Source organism: Taudactylus pleione, unplaced genomic scaffold (assembly GCF_031769625.1).
Source record: "Taudactylus pleione unplaced genomic scaffold, aTauple2 ptg000121l, whole genome shotgun sequence".
Taxonomy (NCBI): Eukaryota; Metazoa; Chordata; class Amphibia; order Anura; family Myobatrachidae; genus Taudactylus; species Taudactylus pleione.
The window spans coordinates 14,142,993-14,157,316 of record NW_028284523.1 but is presented as its reverse complement, the minus strand read 5'-3'; the positions used below and the strand labels follow the sequence as shown (position 1 = coordinate 14,157,316).

General features: G+C 44.4%; 1 protein-coding gene across 1 annotated transcript in view; it reads right to left on the bottom strand.

Annotated features, from left to right (window-relative positions):
• LOC148524180 (microsomal triglyceride transfer protein-like) overlaps nt 1-14,324 on the bottom strand; it is a 172,626-nt gene that overhangs the window by 37,895 nt on the left and 120,407 nt on the right. The window contains exon 13 of the mRNA XM_088472233.1: nt 2,218-2,303. Within this exon, the coding sequence (XP_088328359.1) occupies nt 2,218-2,303 (86 nt within the window). The remainder of the gene's footprint in view (nt 1-2,217; nt 2,304-14,324) is intronic.

Sequence of the window (14,324 nt, the reverse complement as noted above, 5' to 3'; positions counted from 1 at the left end):
CATATTGCGCTGCATGGCATTTTGAGGCAAGACGATCAAGAACACATTTCTACGTAAAAAAAAAGTAAAAGACCTTGGTAAAGTACAATGTACAGTATTACCAAGTTTCAGCACTCAGAAGAAGGGGTTGTTTTGAAGGGGTGTAGTCATAAGGACAAAATTTACAATGTTACAATGTTGATAGTTATGTCAACATCGTAAAATTTTGACAAGCAAAACATCAACATGTATGTCCACAACTGAAATGTAAAAATGTAAAATCCCGGCATTCTCAGGATGGGAGGGTTTGGGTTAGGCATTAAGGGAAGGTTAGGGTTAGGTACTAGTGGGAGGGTTAGGGGTAGGTATTAGGGATAGGGGGAGAATATTCAAAGAGACGCCGTTCGGCACATCTCTCCACCTGAACTGCTCCTGAAGCGAACGCCGGGTCCTGGAAGCTGCCATTAAAGTGTTTGCAGCCATGGGGACAAGGTAAGTGATTGCAAGACCTCCAGAGATTGTGTGTTGACATTCTATCATATCGACATTTAAGCAGTGTGTGCATTATAAACATAGTGAATTTCGTCATGATGAAAGTCCACCTAGTACACACCCGTTTTGAAGGGGGTACGCTAAATATCCCGATGCAGGGAATTCCGGTGCTCAGAAAACCGGTGCTGGAATCTTGACCGTCGACATCCCAAAGGTAAGTAGCGTGGTTGGGGGAAGAATTAGGGTTAGGCACTAGGGGGAGGGTTAGGCACTAGTGGGGGGGAGGTTAGGTTTAGGCACCAGGGGTGGAGGTTAGGTTCAGACACCGGGGAGGGAGAGTTAGGATAACTACTTACAAGTGTCGGTATCCTAACCCTGCCAGGAAGCCAGCATTGGGATTTTGACCGCAGGGATCCCAAGCAGTGCGTATATACAGGGTTTTGAGCCGGGCACATGCCCTGGGCGCTTTCGGAGCCGGACCATGACGTCTTCCCCTATAGTGCCAAGCGGGACCAGAGGAGTGGATGGTGGCGGGCGCAGGAGCGAGGATACGGGTAAGTATAAATAGGTGTGTCTGTGTGTTTTATGCGTACGGGGCACTACTAATTGGGGCACTGCATAAGTGACACTGCAGAAGGGGCAGTACTGGGGACACTGTATATAATGTGCACTACAACAGAGGGCATTCCATAAGGGACACTGCTAATGGGGGCACTGCATAATGTGCACTACAACAGGGGGCACTGCATAAAGGGCACTACGACTGGAGGCACTGCTTAATGGGCACTACTACAGGGAGCATTGCATAAGGGACACTGCTACTGGGGACATTGCTTAAGTAGCACTACTTCAGTGGGCATTGCATGAGAGACACTACTATTAGGAGCATTGCATAAGGGGCAGTACTACTGGCTGCACTGCATGAGGGGCACTACTACTGGGGGGCATTAAGGTGCATATGGAATGGAAAGGAATCTTCCTAGAATGCCAAGAATCAGTGGTGTGTTATGTTGATATGCCCCTATTTTTCAGTGACCACCGGCATTCCCACATAGTAGGGGGGGCTCAATTTTTCATCTTGCCCTGGGCTACAAATACCCTAGTTACGCCACTGATCCCAAGCGCTGGCATTCTGTACTCATCCCTTTTGAAGATCTACTAGAATACCATGCACAACAAGGGCCTTTTCCAGAATAGGTGAAATATCTCAGTGCAGATAAATGATGAAGGACATAATTGGTGGTTACAAGCAGCGGACTGTCTTCACATTTTTTCAGTGATTGCGTCATCCTTCATGTCTCCATCTTCCACTGTTACCACACCACTAGTAGCTTCACAGAAATGCCAATCACCAACAGATGCTTTGTTATGTTCGTCTGATAATGCTGCTGCCTTATAGTAGCCACACACTTTTCCCCATCACCAACTACATTATTTCTCCACTACCTTATGTATCAATTGTCCCTTACACCTCTTAGATTATAAGCTCTTTTGGGCAGGGCAATCTTTAGGTTCTGTTTTATGTTACCATATGTTATATGTTCTCCGTCAATGTATAGCGCTATATAATATTTTTACAATTAAAAAAAACCATAATAATAGCTCAATACATATAGGCATGCACATTTCAGATTTTGTGTGCTGTGCGTCTGGGCACCTGTTATACCTAAACCGCACTTCCAAGCGTTGTCTGCAGTATTTGATACCTTAACATATTCTCATTCGTTTATTTAACAAAGTGCTTACCAGTTAAAGGTCCGGAAAACACAGTGGATCTGCCAGCTTGTGACATTGTCCAATAATCACTTAGGAGAGGGCTCTCCTCAAGCTTCCTACATAGCAAATGAAAATATCAGTTGAGAGTGTAATATATATATATATATATATATATATATATATATATATATATATATAATTTATATAGTCGCAATATTAGATCAAGGGGTGCCGTCTCCTAGGGTAAACAGTAGCACTTCTCTAGCAGCAGCTGTTTAATATCACACCAGTGCAGTACAAGTATCAGCAGCTAGTTTTATTTTGTAGTGCAAAATAATCAAGACATTAAAATAAATCCTGTTAAATTTTAAATAAGTCTATTCAGCACTTATGTCTACCTCTGTAAGGACTCACACAAAACATTTAAGTACAGCACGTACATTAAGTCATAGCAGTGTATCTCAACAGGTCTTGCTCCCCAGGTAGTGAGAGACTGATCAGAGAACCAGACACACTTTTTATCAGCCTCTCACAGGTTGTCTGGCAATCAAGGTTGCTCATTTCCTGGATAATTACCACACAGACTTTAAGGACCAGGGACATACATTCCATCAACAACTTCCCAAGTGCTTTTGTTACATCATCCCCCACCTGTTTTGGCCTGTGGGGCAGAACACTTGTCCCTAAAAACAAAAGATATGAGACAAAGCACCTGCATCAGCCAGTTGGCTTCCTGGCCTATGTTCTACCGAAAATTAAGTTTTGCAATGCCAGGAATCAATGTGTTATTCTCCCACTGCACTCTTTATTCTCAGACATTCATTTTAACAGGAGCATGACCAGTAATTAGCCTATATTTTCTTCCCAAAGGTAGTAACTGAGTGTTTCTAATGTCCAATTAAATGCCAATGTTTCTTTTTCGTCAAGGGCATACTTTCTCTCATGTAAATCCAGTTTCCAACTTAAATAAATAAGATGATGTGATTCACCATCTTTGTTCTCGAAGAGAACATCACCTATCCCTAAATCCAATGCATTTGTCTATCAACAAATTCCTTTTTAAAGTCAGGGGTCATCAAAACAGTTTAATTACACATCACTACCTTTAATGTCTGAAAAGCCTTTTCTTCCTCAAAATTCCACTTAATCATAACTTACTGTTTACCCTTGCTACGGTCAGTCAAAGGGACTGCAATTATGTAAAAATTGTTCACCCTCTGTAATAACGTGTTATTCCCAAGAAAGCTCTAACCTTCTTCTTATTTAGGGGTCATGACCTATTGTATTGTCTCAATTGGATTAAGTTGGGGCTTTATTAAACCTCTGCCTATGGTGTATCCAAGGTACTTCACCTTTTCCATCCCTGATCAAGACTTTTTATGGGTTGACTGTCAATCCTGCCTCATGGATGGAGTCCAACACTGCTTGTACCCTGGTCAGGGCCAAAACTAGGAGTTTTGTCACCTGGGGCAAGGCAGTAATTTGACACCACCCCATTATGCCATGTATAGTAATGTTCCTTACCCCAATATGCTACACACAGTAATGCCCCTTATACATAATGCCACATGCAGTAATGCTACTAATACATAATGCCACACAGTAATGTCCCTTATACAATATGCCACACACAGTAATGCCCCTTATACATTGTGCCACACAGTAATGCCCCTTATACATTATGCCACACAGTAATGTCCCTTATACAATATGCCACACACAGTAATGCCCCTTATACATTGTGCCACACAGTAATTCCCCTTATACGTTATGCCACACACAGTAATGCCACTCACACCATTATGGAACATACAGTAATGCCCCATACACCATTATGACTACCCACCCCACAGCCTCTCACCTGATCCCCCTCCTCACACAGCAGCCCAATAGGTGCATGCCTTGCAGCTAGCAGCCTGCAGTTCTTAGAGACACAGCACTGTCATTCTAATGAGCCGCCAGTCGCAAGCCAATTGAAGCTTGCAGACCTGCAACCACTGCTGATTGGCTGCCACTCTGAGCTCTGATGGGCTAACAACTGGCACCACAAGCGGCCATATTAGAATGACGGCAAGGGGCACTGTGTCTCTCAGGGCTGCTGGTGGCTGGCTGCAGGTGCGGTTGTGCTGTTTAAAATCCACACCTGCTGCCACCTGAGATGCGCATCCCCTTATATTTTTCACCCAGGGCACATGTCCCCTTAGCCTCCCCCCCCCCAGTAGTGGCCCTGCCCTGGGGAAGTGAGTCTGCCAATCAGAACTATAGATGAGTACATTATCGCGATAAGTAGCTGCATCCTCTCTATGGACCCTTAGAATTTTTGTAACTCAAATGGCAACATCTTATATTGGAATAGAAAAAGTTGCCTTTCCTTTTGCATTGCCTGTTAACAGCCAGTACCCTTTGGATTACTAGAATGCTGTTCTCAGCCTTTCAATGAGCTCATCCACACAAGAGATTGGGTAGGCATCAAACTTATACACACTATTCAATTTACATAAATCATTGCAGAAGCATAAGCTCCTGTTGGGTTTTGGAATGAATACAATGGGACCTGACCATTCATTTGTGATCTGTTCAGTTATACCTTACTCCCACATTTTTTTTTTACATTTCTTTAGACACTGATTCCCGGCTTTTGGTATTTATAGGGCTTTAGGTTAACCATAACCCCTGTTTCAGTGACTGATTCATGTTTATTGTTGTTTTACCAGGTATGTCAGAAAAAAGATATTCCATAGCCATATGCTGTTGACTAGTTGAGAGAGTTTTGAATATTGCTAATTTGGAAACCAAAAAGTACTGCGATTACTAGAGAGTCCAGTTTATCCTTCAAGTAAGGTTTTATAAGAGTTATATTGTAGATCTGTTCTGGCTTTCTTTTCCCAGGCGGGTACACTTTATAATTTGTTTCACCAATTTGTGCTATAATTTCAACTGGTCCTTGACATTTTGCCAAAAATTTACTTTCGTCCATGGGAACTAAAATAAGCACTTTGTCCCGAGTAGCAAAGGTGCGTAATTTGGAATTGTGATTGCACACCCTTTATATTGCCTGTTGGGCCTGTTCCAAGTGCTCTCTCACTATCAGCATGTAACCATAAGTTGAATAAGTTAATTTCTACAAGCAAATGTACCATTCAGAATCTGTTCATGTTATTTTTAGAGAATATGCAACTGTTAGATCAAACAGGATACAGTGGTGAGCTCATTTGAAACAGTTGATAACAGAAGTACCTTATATGGTGTGAGCAAACCACATGAGTGTGATCAGCAAAAAGAATGGTATATGAAGAGTTGTCTGAAGAAAGGTCGGAGAGAAAGGAAATCCATCAGAAGGAAGAATGGGGGATTCGTGTAAGGCATTGGAACGACATGCACCTGTGCTTAGATGTCTATAAGTGTGACCATCCATTATCGATATGAAGCAGACCTCCCATGAATGAAGATATGAAGAACATGTGTGACCACATATAAAAGTTGAGTATTGCTGCACCAATAGACTGTATTTCTACCTCTGTTTTGTTCTTTGATAATAAACTGCTGTTTGTTTATATAACCTTATAAATCTGGTTATGCATATCTTTACCCAATTACGTGATATTTCTTCACCGACAACCGTGCGTTATAGACTGTATCCCACTGGGGACACAGCACCACTGCAGCAATTTTTTCCCACGTCAATGAAACAAGTTTAATAACAGTTTGTCCCTCCCATTTCTTTTTTGCAATATCCAGCAATCCCCTTGGGTGTCTCCCATACAGCAAATGAAAAGGCGAGAACCCCCAGGAAGATTGCGGAACCTCTCAAGCAATAAATAGGGTTATAAATAATCCCAATATTTACCATTTTTATCCACCACTTTCTTTAGCATATTGGGCCCGATTCAGGCCCACTCGCTAGGATGCATTTGCATGCAGGCAGCTGATGTTTGCATTCTGCGTATGCATTGCAGTGCGTGTGCACGAACCAGACCAAGCGATCGGGAAGTGTTCGCTCGCTGCGCATAGACTGCCCAGCTGAGTGAGTGACAGGAAAAGCTGTTTGTGGGTGGTGACAGGGGTTGGTCTTTGAAAACAGGGGAGTGTAGATGTGAACAAAGGCGTGCCTGAGCATCTTAACATCATTTCAGAGGTGTGCATAAGATGCAGCAGAATTTTACACTGAAGTGCTCACAGTGCTTGAAGTAGGGTATGGTCAACCACAAGCTCTGCCTTTTACTTTTTGAAGGTAGCGATGGCTGCATACACTTCCTGGAGATGACGTGCATAAGTGGGTATCTTAAGACAAGCTGGTGGGCATCTACATACACAGGGCGATCACACGACATAGTGGGTGTGCTAATGCCTTGCTGTGCGATCGCCTGCCTTGCTGTTAGTTAGCCAGATTTGCATAACACATCTAGCATGCGAATGCATCTAGCGAGCGGGTCTGAATCTGGCCCATTGTTTAGAGTTTTGTTAAACCTCTAAACTAAAACATCAGTCTGATGGTGATATGTGGAGTTCGTTAGATGATTCTTGACATAAATGTGGTACCATGATCAGTTAGTATATCCTTAGGTATTCCCACTCTGCTAAAGGTGTACTAGTTAACTAGCAATTGTCTTTGTTGATGTATTGCACAATTGTATCACTTCTGGGTATCTGGTAGAGTAATCCATAACCACTAAAATATACGGATGACCCTTGGCAAATTTTATTAGAAGCCCAACCAAATCCATAGCTATTCTGTTAAACAGGACCTCAATAATGGGCAATGGACTTCTGTAATGTGTCCTGGGAGCATGATACATACATCTTTATGGGAATACATATGGCAGAGTAGCAGTCGGCATGCAGAAGGCAGAAGACCGACAGCGGCATCCCGATGCTCAGAATCCTGACAGGGGCTCAGTAAGTATCCTATTCCTCCCCCTTCACCCCCCTTCCTGCATCCTAACCTTTCATGTTAGTGCCTAAACCTAACCCTCCCCCCTTGGTGTCTAAACCTAACCCTCCCCCTTAGTGCCTAACCCCAACCCCCCCAGTGGGCCCTAAACTTAACTTCCCCTCCCACAACCTAAACCTAATCCCCCTGTTATACTTACATTTGGGATGCCAGCTGTCAGGATTCCGGTGTCGGCATCTCAAGTGGCCACAGATCTAGATTCCCGCGCTGGGATTTTGACTGCCGGCATCTTAACTGCATCCCATATTTATGAACCCCTGACCAGAAACAATAGATACAAAATTCTCTCAAAGGTTTTTTCTAAAACCTCGATGTCCTTCAGTCACGTGACCATGAGCCAGGTCTAACACCGTTCTTCTATATGCCTTAAGATCTATAAATTGTTCCACGATATGTTTTTCTGTTTTGGACATTTGATACAACAAATATTTATGCACTGCAATGTGAGAGTATGACAACCTACTATCAGGCTCCATTGGGTTGCCATCAACCACTTTTACATTCTCTCTAGCCTTTACCAGAGTAGGGTCTTTTGACTGTCAACTGGTTCAACAACATTTTGTACATCAGTAGGGGGTACATAATTCTGCATTGAACTGCTGGTCTTGTCATTTTCTGACTCCCCAGTCATGCTTAGTAAAGGGAACATTTTAGATTTGGGGAAAATTGCCACTGCCACTGTATCAATTCAATTATTAAACAGGTCTGGGTCATTTACTTCTGTAACCAATTGAGTTTCCTGCTACTCGTTCTGGCACTCGCATCCAAAAGGGGCAGCTGTTGATGTTGATCGACAGCTCGCCCCTTTTGGTAGGCAGGTCTGGGGGGTGGCATGCCAAACGGAGGCGTTCCCGAAGGAATGCCTGCCGTTTGGGGCGGCCCCACTGACATCACGAGTGATGTCAGTGGTGAGCTTCCGGCTCACTGGGGCTTGCGGGAACGAGACCCTACCACAAGGGTCTCGTCGCAAGCCCGATGGTCATGACCATTGCGACCATCACCTGGCCGCTCACCTGGCCACTCGCAAAATCTGTGGGTGGTCACCCACAGCTATGCGAGTGGCCAGGAGGCCGGATTTAAAAAAACATGCGGCCGCCCTGATTCACAGCGAGCGCATGCTTTCTGCGTGCGGCTCTAAATCAGGCCCTGTGTCCCTTAGAAGGTGGTAATACAGAAATAAAATCCATTGAAATATGGGTCCAAGGGGCATCTGGCACAGGCAGGATGCAACGGACCAACAACTTTGTTATGAATGGTTTTATGCTGGGCACACTTGGCACAGGACACAATAAAGTTTTGTATATTCCTCCATTGTCGGCCACCAGTAGCATCTCTGTAAAAACTCGAAAGTCTTGAGAATGCCCGAGTGACCAGCAAAAAGAGAAGCATGGGCCCATGTCAATAAGTTTTTATGCAGCTGAGGTACCACAAAGAACTTGCAAGGAGGAGGAGACAAGAGTTGAGTGGGAGCAAAGATGAGAGGATCCAAAATCGGCTGAACTTGAGGTTGATCTTCCTCCTCTTGTGGAGACAAAAGGGATCGAGAAAGAGCATCAACTTTCTTTTTCAGGATCCCAGGATGAAACTGAAGTGCGAAATCAAATCTAGAGAAGAGGGACCAGCGAGCTTGTCTGGCATTTAACTGGTGAGCTGTTTGGAGATCAACAAGGTTCTCATGATCCATGATAATGGTAACAGGGCATCTAGCACCTTCCAAAAGGTGTCTCCACTCCTCCAGTGCCAAATGCATAGCCAATAACTCTTAGTTTCCGATGGCATAATTCTTCTTGGCCGGAGAGAATTTGTGAGAAAAGAACACACATGGATGATTCTTTCCATCGTCAGCAGTTTGAGAAAGTAAAGTTCCTACACCTACTGAGAAGGCATCTACTTCCAAGATAAAAGATTTCTCCAGTTGTTATTGGTGAAGAATTGGAGCTGTGGAAAATGCATTTTTGAGATCTCGGAAGGCCGCTACTGCTGCTGGAGACCAACAAGACGGGCTAGACCCTTTCTTAGTGAGAGCTGTGATGGGGTCAACCACCATAGAGAAGTTCAAAATAAATCTCTGATAATAATTGGAAAAGCCCAGAAATCACTGAATGGCTTACTAAGAATTTGGCTGGGACCATTCCCGAATGGCTTTTTGTTTGTCTGGATCCATTTGTAAGGAATTTCTAGAAATTATGTGCCCAAAGAACGGCACCGAGGATTGTTCAAAAGAGACATTTGAAGATCTTCCCATATAGACAGTGGTCACAATGGTGGGATAGAACCTCTCTGACAGGAAGTCGTGGGACTGTAAGTTCTCAGAAAAAATGAAAATATCATCAAGATGTTCTCTACAAATATGTTATAGCCTATCTCTAAAGATCTCATTGACATATCCTTGAAAAATTGCTGGAGCATTACATAAGCCAAAAGGCATCACCAAATACTCAAAATGGCCGTCTCGAGTGTTGAAAGCAGTTTTCCACTAATCCCCCATCTTGATACAGATCAAGTTGCAGGTCCCACAGAGATCCAATTTTGTGAAAAAATGAGCCCAACGAATCTAGTCGAAAAATCCGAGATGAGTGGCAGAGGGTATTAGTTTTTGATAGTAATTAGATTGAGTCCTTGGCAATCTATACAGGGTCTGAGCCCACCGTCTTTCTTTTCAACAAAGAAGAATCCAGCCCCAGCAGGAGAAGAGGACAGTCTGATGAAGTTTTCCTTAATGTACTCGGATCTGGCTGCTGGTTCCGGAACCAAATGAGGGTAAATTCGGCCAAGAGGTGGCATTTTCCCAGGAATTAGATCAATGCCACAGTCCCAAGAATGATGAGGAGGTAATTTGTCTGCAGCTTGTTCATTAAAATCATCAGCAAAATCCTGGTATGGCTCCGGCAGATGGGGATCTAGGAGAGCTTTCAATTGATCAGGAGTAGGAGACTTAAGAGAAGATCTGGTAGAAACTTGATGGGTACGCACAAGAAGCACACTGGACAGACATTGATGAAAACAGCTTGGACCCTAAGCAAGGTTTTGCATAGTTTAGGTCTGTATAAAGCACAAAGAGAATGGTTTATGTTGCACAGGACAATTCAATTTAGAGAATATACATTTACATAATCATCCCCAAATATTGATAATGCTCTGTCAAAATTATGTGTGGGGGTGCTACCATAGAATCAAAAGAGAATACACTGAAAGAAGAAGAAAATGAATCAAAGCTTGATATGTGTCAATAGTAGGAAATAAGTGAATAAAAATAAAAGAATATAAAATTCTTTTAGATAGTCAAGTGTCTGTCAAATAACTGCAAATATTCAAGGGATTGAGATTATTCCCTAATAAATAAGTCTCATTATAGTAATAGTCTAATTCAATCCTTGCCTAATAATGCGATCATCACCCTAATTCAAAAGCCAAAGTGCACAGAATAATTTCTAACTTCGCTGAAACGGTTACATCAAACTCAAAGATCAATGCAGAAGATTGCTAAAAGAGTTACATAGAACTTTATTGCTAATGTAGCAAGTTGTTCTATACCTGCGTTGTGTCTAATTGTAATAGATTGAGATTTATGTTTCCTCCCGTTTATCCTATTTATACAGAGACATGTTATAATATTAATAGAGTAATTTCACACAGAAAAAATAGCTTTATTATAGGTAGTAAGATTATGGTGAGTGATCAGCATTCAGTATCTGATGTGGTGTATAGCCTGTGTCATATACTCCGTATAGCATATAAATATCTGAGTTTGAAATTGACACAATTTTGGTCACTTCTGGCCTCTAGAGTAATTCTAATGTCTGTATACTGTATATGTTTGCACCACTGCACGATCATACATAATGCCACTCCATTTCCTTTCCTTTATTAATTATAAGTGGGAGCAGTGGTTTAGCATGTATTCATGTATTGCGGTAAGCAAAGACAGTAGTCAGGCCAGTGATCCAGCTAGCACCGAATACATCATACAACAGTTCTATTGTGAGACAAGATAAACACTCGGCTAGTGCCGACATACGTTTCGCATATATAGCTTCTACAAGTTTGTAAAAGCGGTGTATGCGAAACATACGTCAGCACTAGCTGAGTGTTTGTCATGTCTCACAATAGAACTGTTGTATGATGTATTAGGTGCTAGCCGGAATCTACCAAGGCTTTCAACCCTTTTGTCCTCGACTTGTAGGAATGGGACACCGATAAAAGACTATCCATTAAATGGGATGGCTTGATTAATACTCCCAGAACCAGTTAGGGTCCCACATTTCCCGCAAGTATAGGATAATTCTTGAGTTCATGGTCCAGAGCTGCATGATAAAGGTAGAGCTTGTTCCAGAACCAATGGGTTAGCTCAGCCATGGTTAGCCGAGATTTATTAACCTGCATAGGTTCTTCTTTATTCATTGCCGGAGAAGAAGAACGTGCATCCAGTAACAACCAATCCTGAAATCGATCCTCTCACCCTCTACTAGCCAATCACTTTCTATGGCGTAATTTGATCCTTATACACAGGGAGCTTACTTTGGAGGATTCTTGAAGATCCCGAGAGGCTAACTCGTTTTTCATTTTTTCTGAAAGTCCATGTAGAAAGGCAGCCTTGAGGGCCTCTTCATTCCATTTTGGTTCAGAAGAAATTGTTTAAATTGGACCATGTACTATTCCATGGTACGGGTCACTTGACGGACTCGAAGAAGATCGGAGGAGGCCGAGGCAGTGCAGCCTGGCTCGTCAAAGATTCTTTTGAAAGAAGAAATAAAGTTCTCATAGTTAGACACTAGAGAATCAACTCATTCCCATAATGGGGAGAACCAATCCAAGGCAGTTCCAGTCAGCAGTGAAATAATATAAGCCACTTTTGACAAAGATGTAGGGAAGTTCTGTGGCAGGCATTCAAACTAAATTTCACACTTGATGAAACCTCGGCAATGCGTTCAGGTGATGCCAATTGAAGATGAGACTTCTGAGTCACTGGAACTGGAGGATGGACTGGGAGGACTCGAAGGAGCAGAAACAGCGGCAGGAGGAAGAAACGTGGCCAAGATTGACTGGATGGCAAGTAGTTGCCCAGAGAGCTCTTGTAAATATTTAGCCACTTCATGATGCACTGCCTCCTGATTATCCATGCGAGAGGTGAGATCTTGCAACGCCTCTGCACCCTGGGAACCTGAAGCTTCCATATGGCCTGTACAAACTGTCATGGCTGGCTCAGGGGAATCTCCTACTGAGGAGCTGAAAGCTGAGGTCCCGAGTTGTGGAAGGAATCAGAGGTGAGGGGCCTGGATGTATGTCCTCCTCATCCACAAGTATCGGATGTTGGTGAGACCTGACCAAAGGAGTCTAACCTGCTGGGAGGTGTTCACCAGTGACCCCTCCAAGTGGGATATGGGTTTAAGCTGCACCCAGCAAGCACCCAGCAAGCAGGTCATGGCCCTTTGGACAGGTATCCGATACAGGTGGAAAATGGAGGGAGATAACACCGATGAGGCCCACGAGAATGTGCCTCTGAAAGGATTTTGTATTTGGCTCTGGTACTGAGTATGCAGGCAAGATATCCAGTCACACTGCTGGTACAGGACAGTGATGCTGTGTTTGTACTCAGAGGATGTACAGAGTACACAGGCAAGGTATCCAGCCGCACCGCTGGCACAGGAGAGTGACACTGTGGTTGTACTTGGAGAATGTACAGAGCACGTGGGCAAGGTATCCAGTTGCACTGCTGGCACAGGAGAGTGACACTGTGGTTGTACTCGGAGGATGTACAGAGCAACATGGTCAAATCATTGGTCCATAATGACTCTTTCCATAATAGAGTATCTTACTGTAGCCACTTTTTGGTGTTATGGATGAGGTCATGCATTTCAGAGTGGGGAGGTTTATCCATTTGGTATACCCAGCGATGAACTTGCTGTGCTCAAACAAGCAGACATTGTGACAGCCAAATGAGTTAAAAGTCCAGCTTTTAGTTTTTCCAAGTACTTGGCATCAGTAAGACTCTAGTCAAAATATGCCTTTTGTGGTTCCGTTGAGAGGAAGGGTGCCTAAAGGTATACCCATGGATATTTAGGCCAAGTTTCCCTCTCAGTTGTTCTTTTAAAAGTTGTTAGCTGGGCTTCAACATCAGTGTTCTCCCCAGGCTGTTTTCTGCGTGCGCATCGCCCGGCAGAAACAGCCTGCCGCCCGGCACTTTTCCCCGCTGACCCCCGCCGAACCCCGCTGTGGAACACTAGCCTCTGAAGTGACCGGAGGCTAAAGAAGCCTCTGATCACTTCAGAGGCCAGCGTTCCCAGTGATGCACTGCGCGGGTGACGTCATGATGTCACCCGCAACATGAGGAGCCTTCTCCGCGCATCTGCTGGATCTAGTTAGATCCAGTCAGCGCGCGGTAGCAGCAGCAGCGAGCGGGAGACCGGCCAGCAAGTAAAGGTAAGTACTGGGGCCGGGATCGGGACCAGTCTGGGGGCATTTTATAATGGAGCCAGCCTGGGGGCATTTTATAATGGAGCCAGCCTGGGGGCACTGCACAAAGGGGCCAGCCTGGGGGCATTTTATAAAGGAGCCAGCCTGGGGGCACTGCACAAAGGGGCCAGCCTGGGGGCATTTTATAAAGGAGCCAGCCTGGGGGCATTTTATAATGGAGCCAGCCTGGGGCACTGCACAAAGGGGCCAGCCTGGGGGCACTGCACAAAGGGGCCAGCCTGGAGGCATTTTATAATGGAGCCAGCCTGGGGGCACTGCACAAAGGGGCCAGCCTGGGGGCACTAATTAAGCCTGGGGGCACTAATTAAGCCTGGGGGCACTGCATAAAGGGGCCAGCCTGGGGGCACTGCATAAAGGGGCCAGCCTGGGGGCACTACAGAAGGGACCAGTCTGCAGGCACTACTTCAGCCAGGGAGCAATGCATAAAGGGGAAAACTACAGGGGGCACTGTATAAAGGGCACAAATACAGGGGGCACTGCATAATGGGCACTTTTGACTGAGAGCCAGTGGGGGAGCAGCCTGAGACATGTCGGGCTGGATTGGTCTGGGAGATACCCCTTTTCCCGGCGCGTGTATAATTGCGAAGGCCCCCACCCGGCTACTTTTGGATGCCACCCGGCTGGAAAAAAATTCTGGGGAGAACACTGAACATCATCATTCTTTATCAACTTTTGCAGAAAGTGACTAGCCCGTATGGAGCTTGAGCTATTT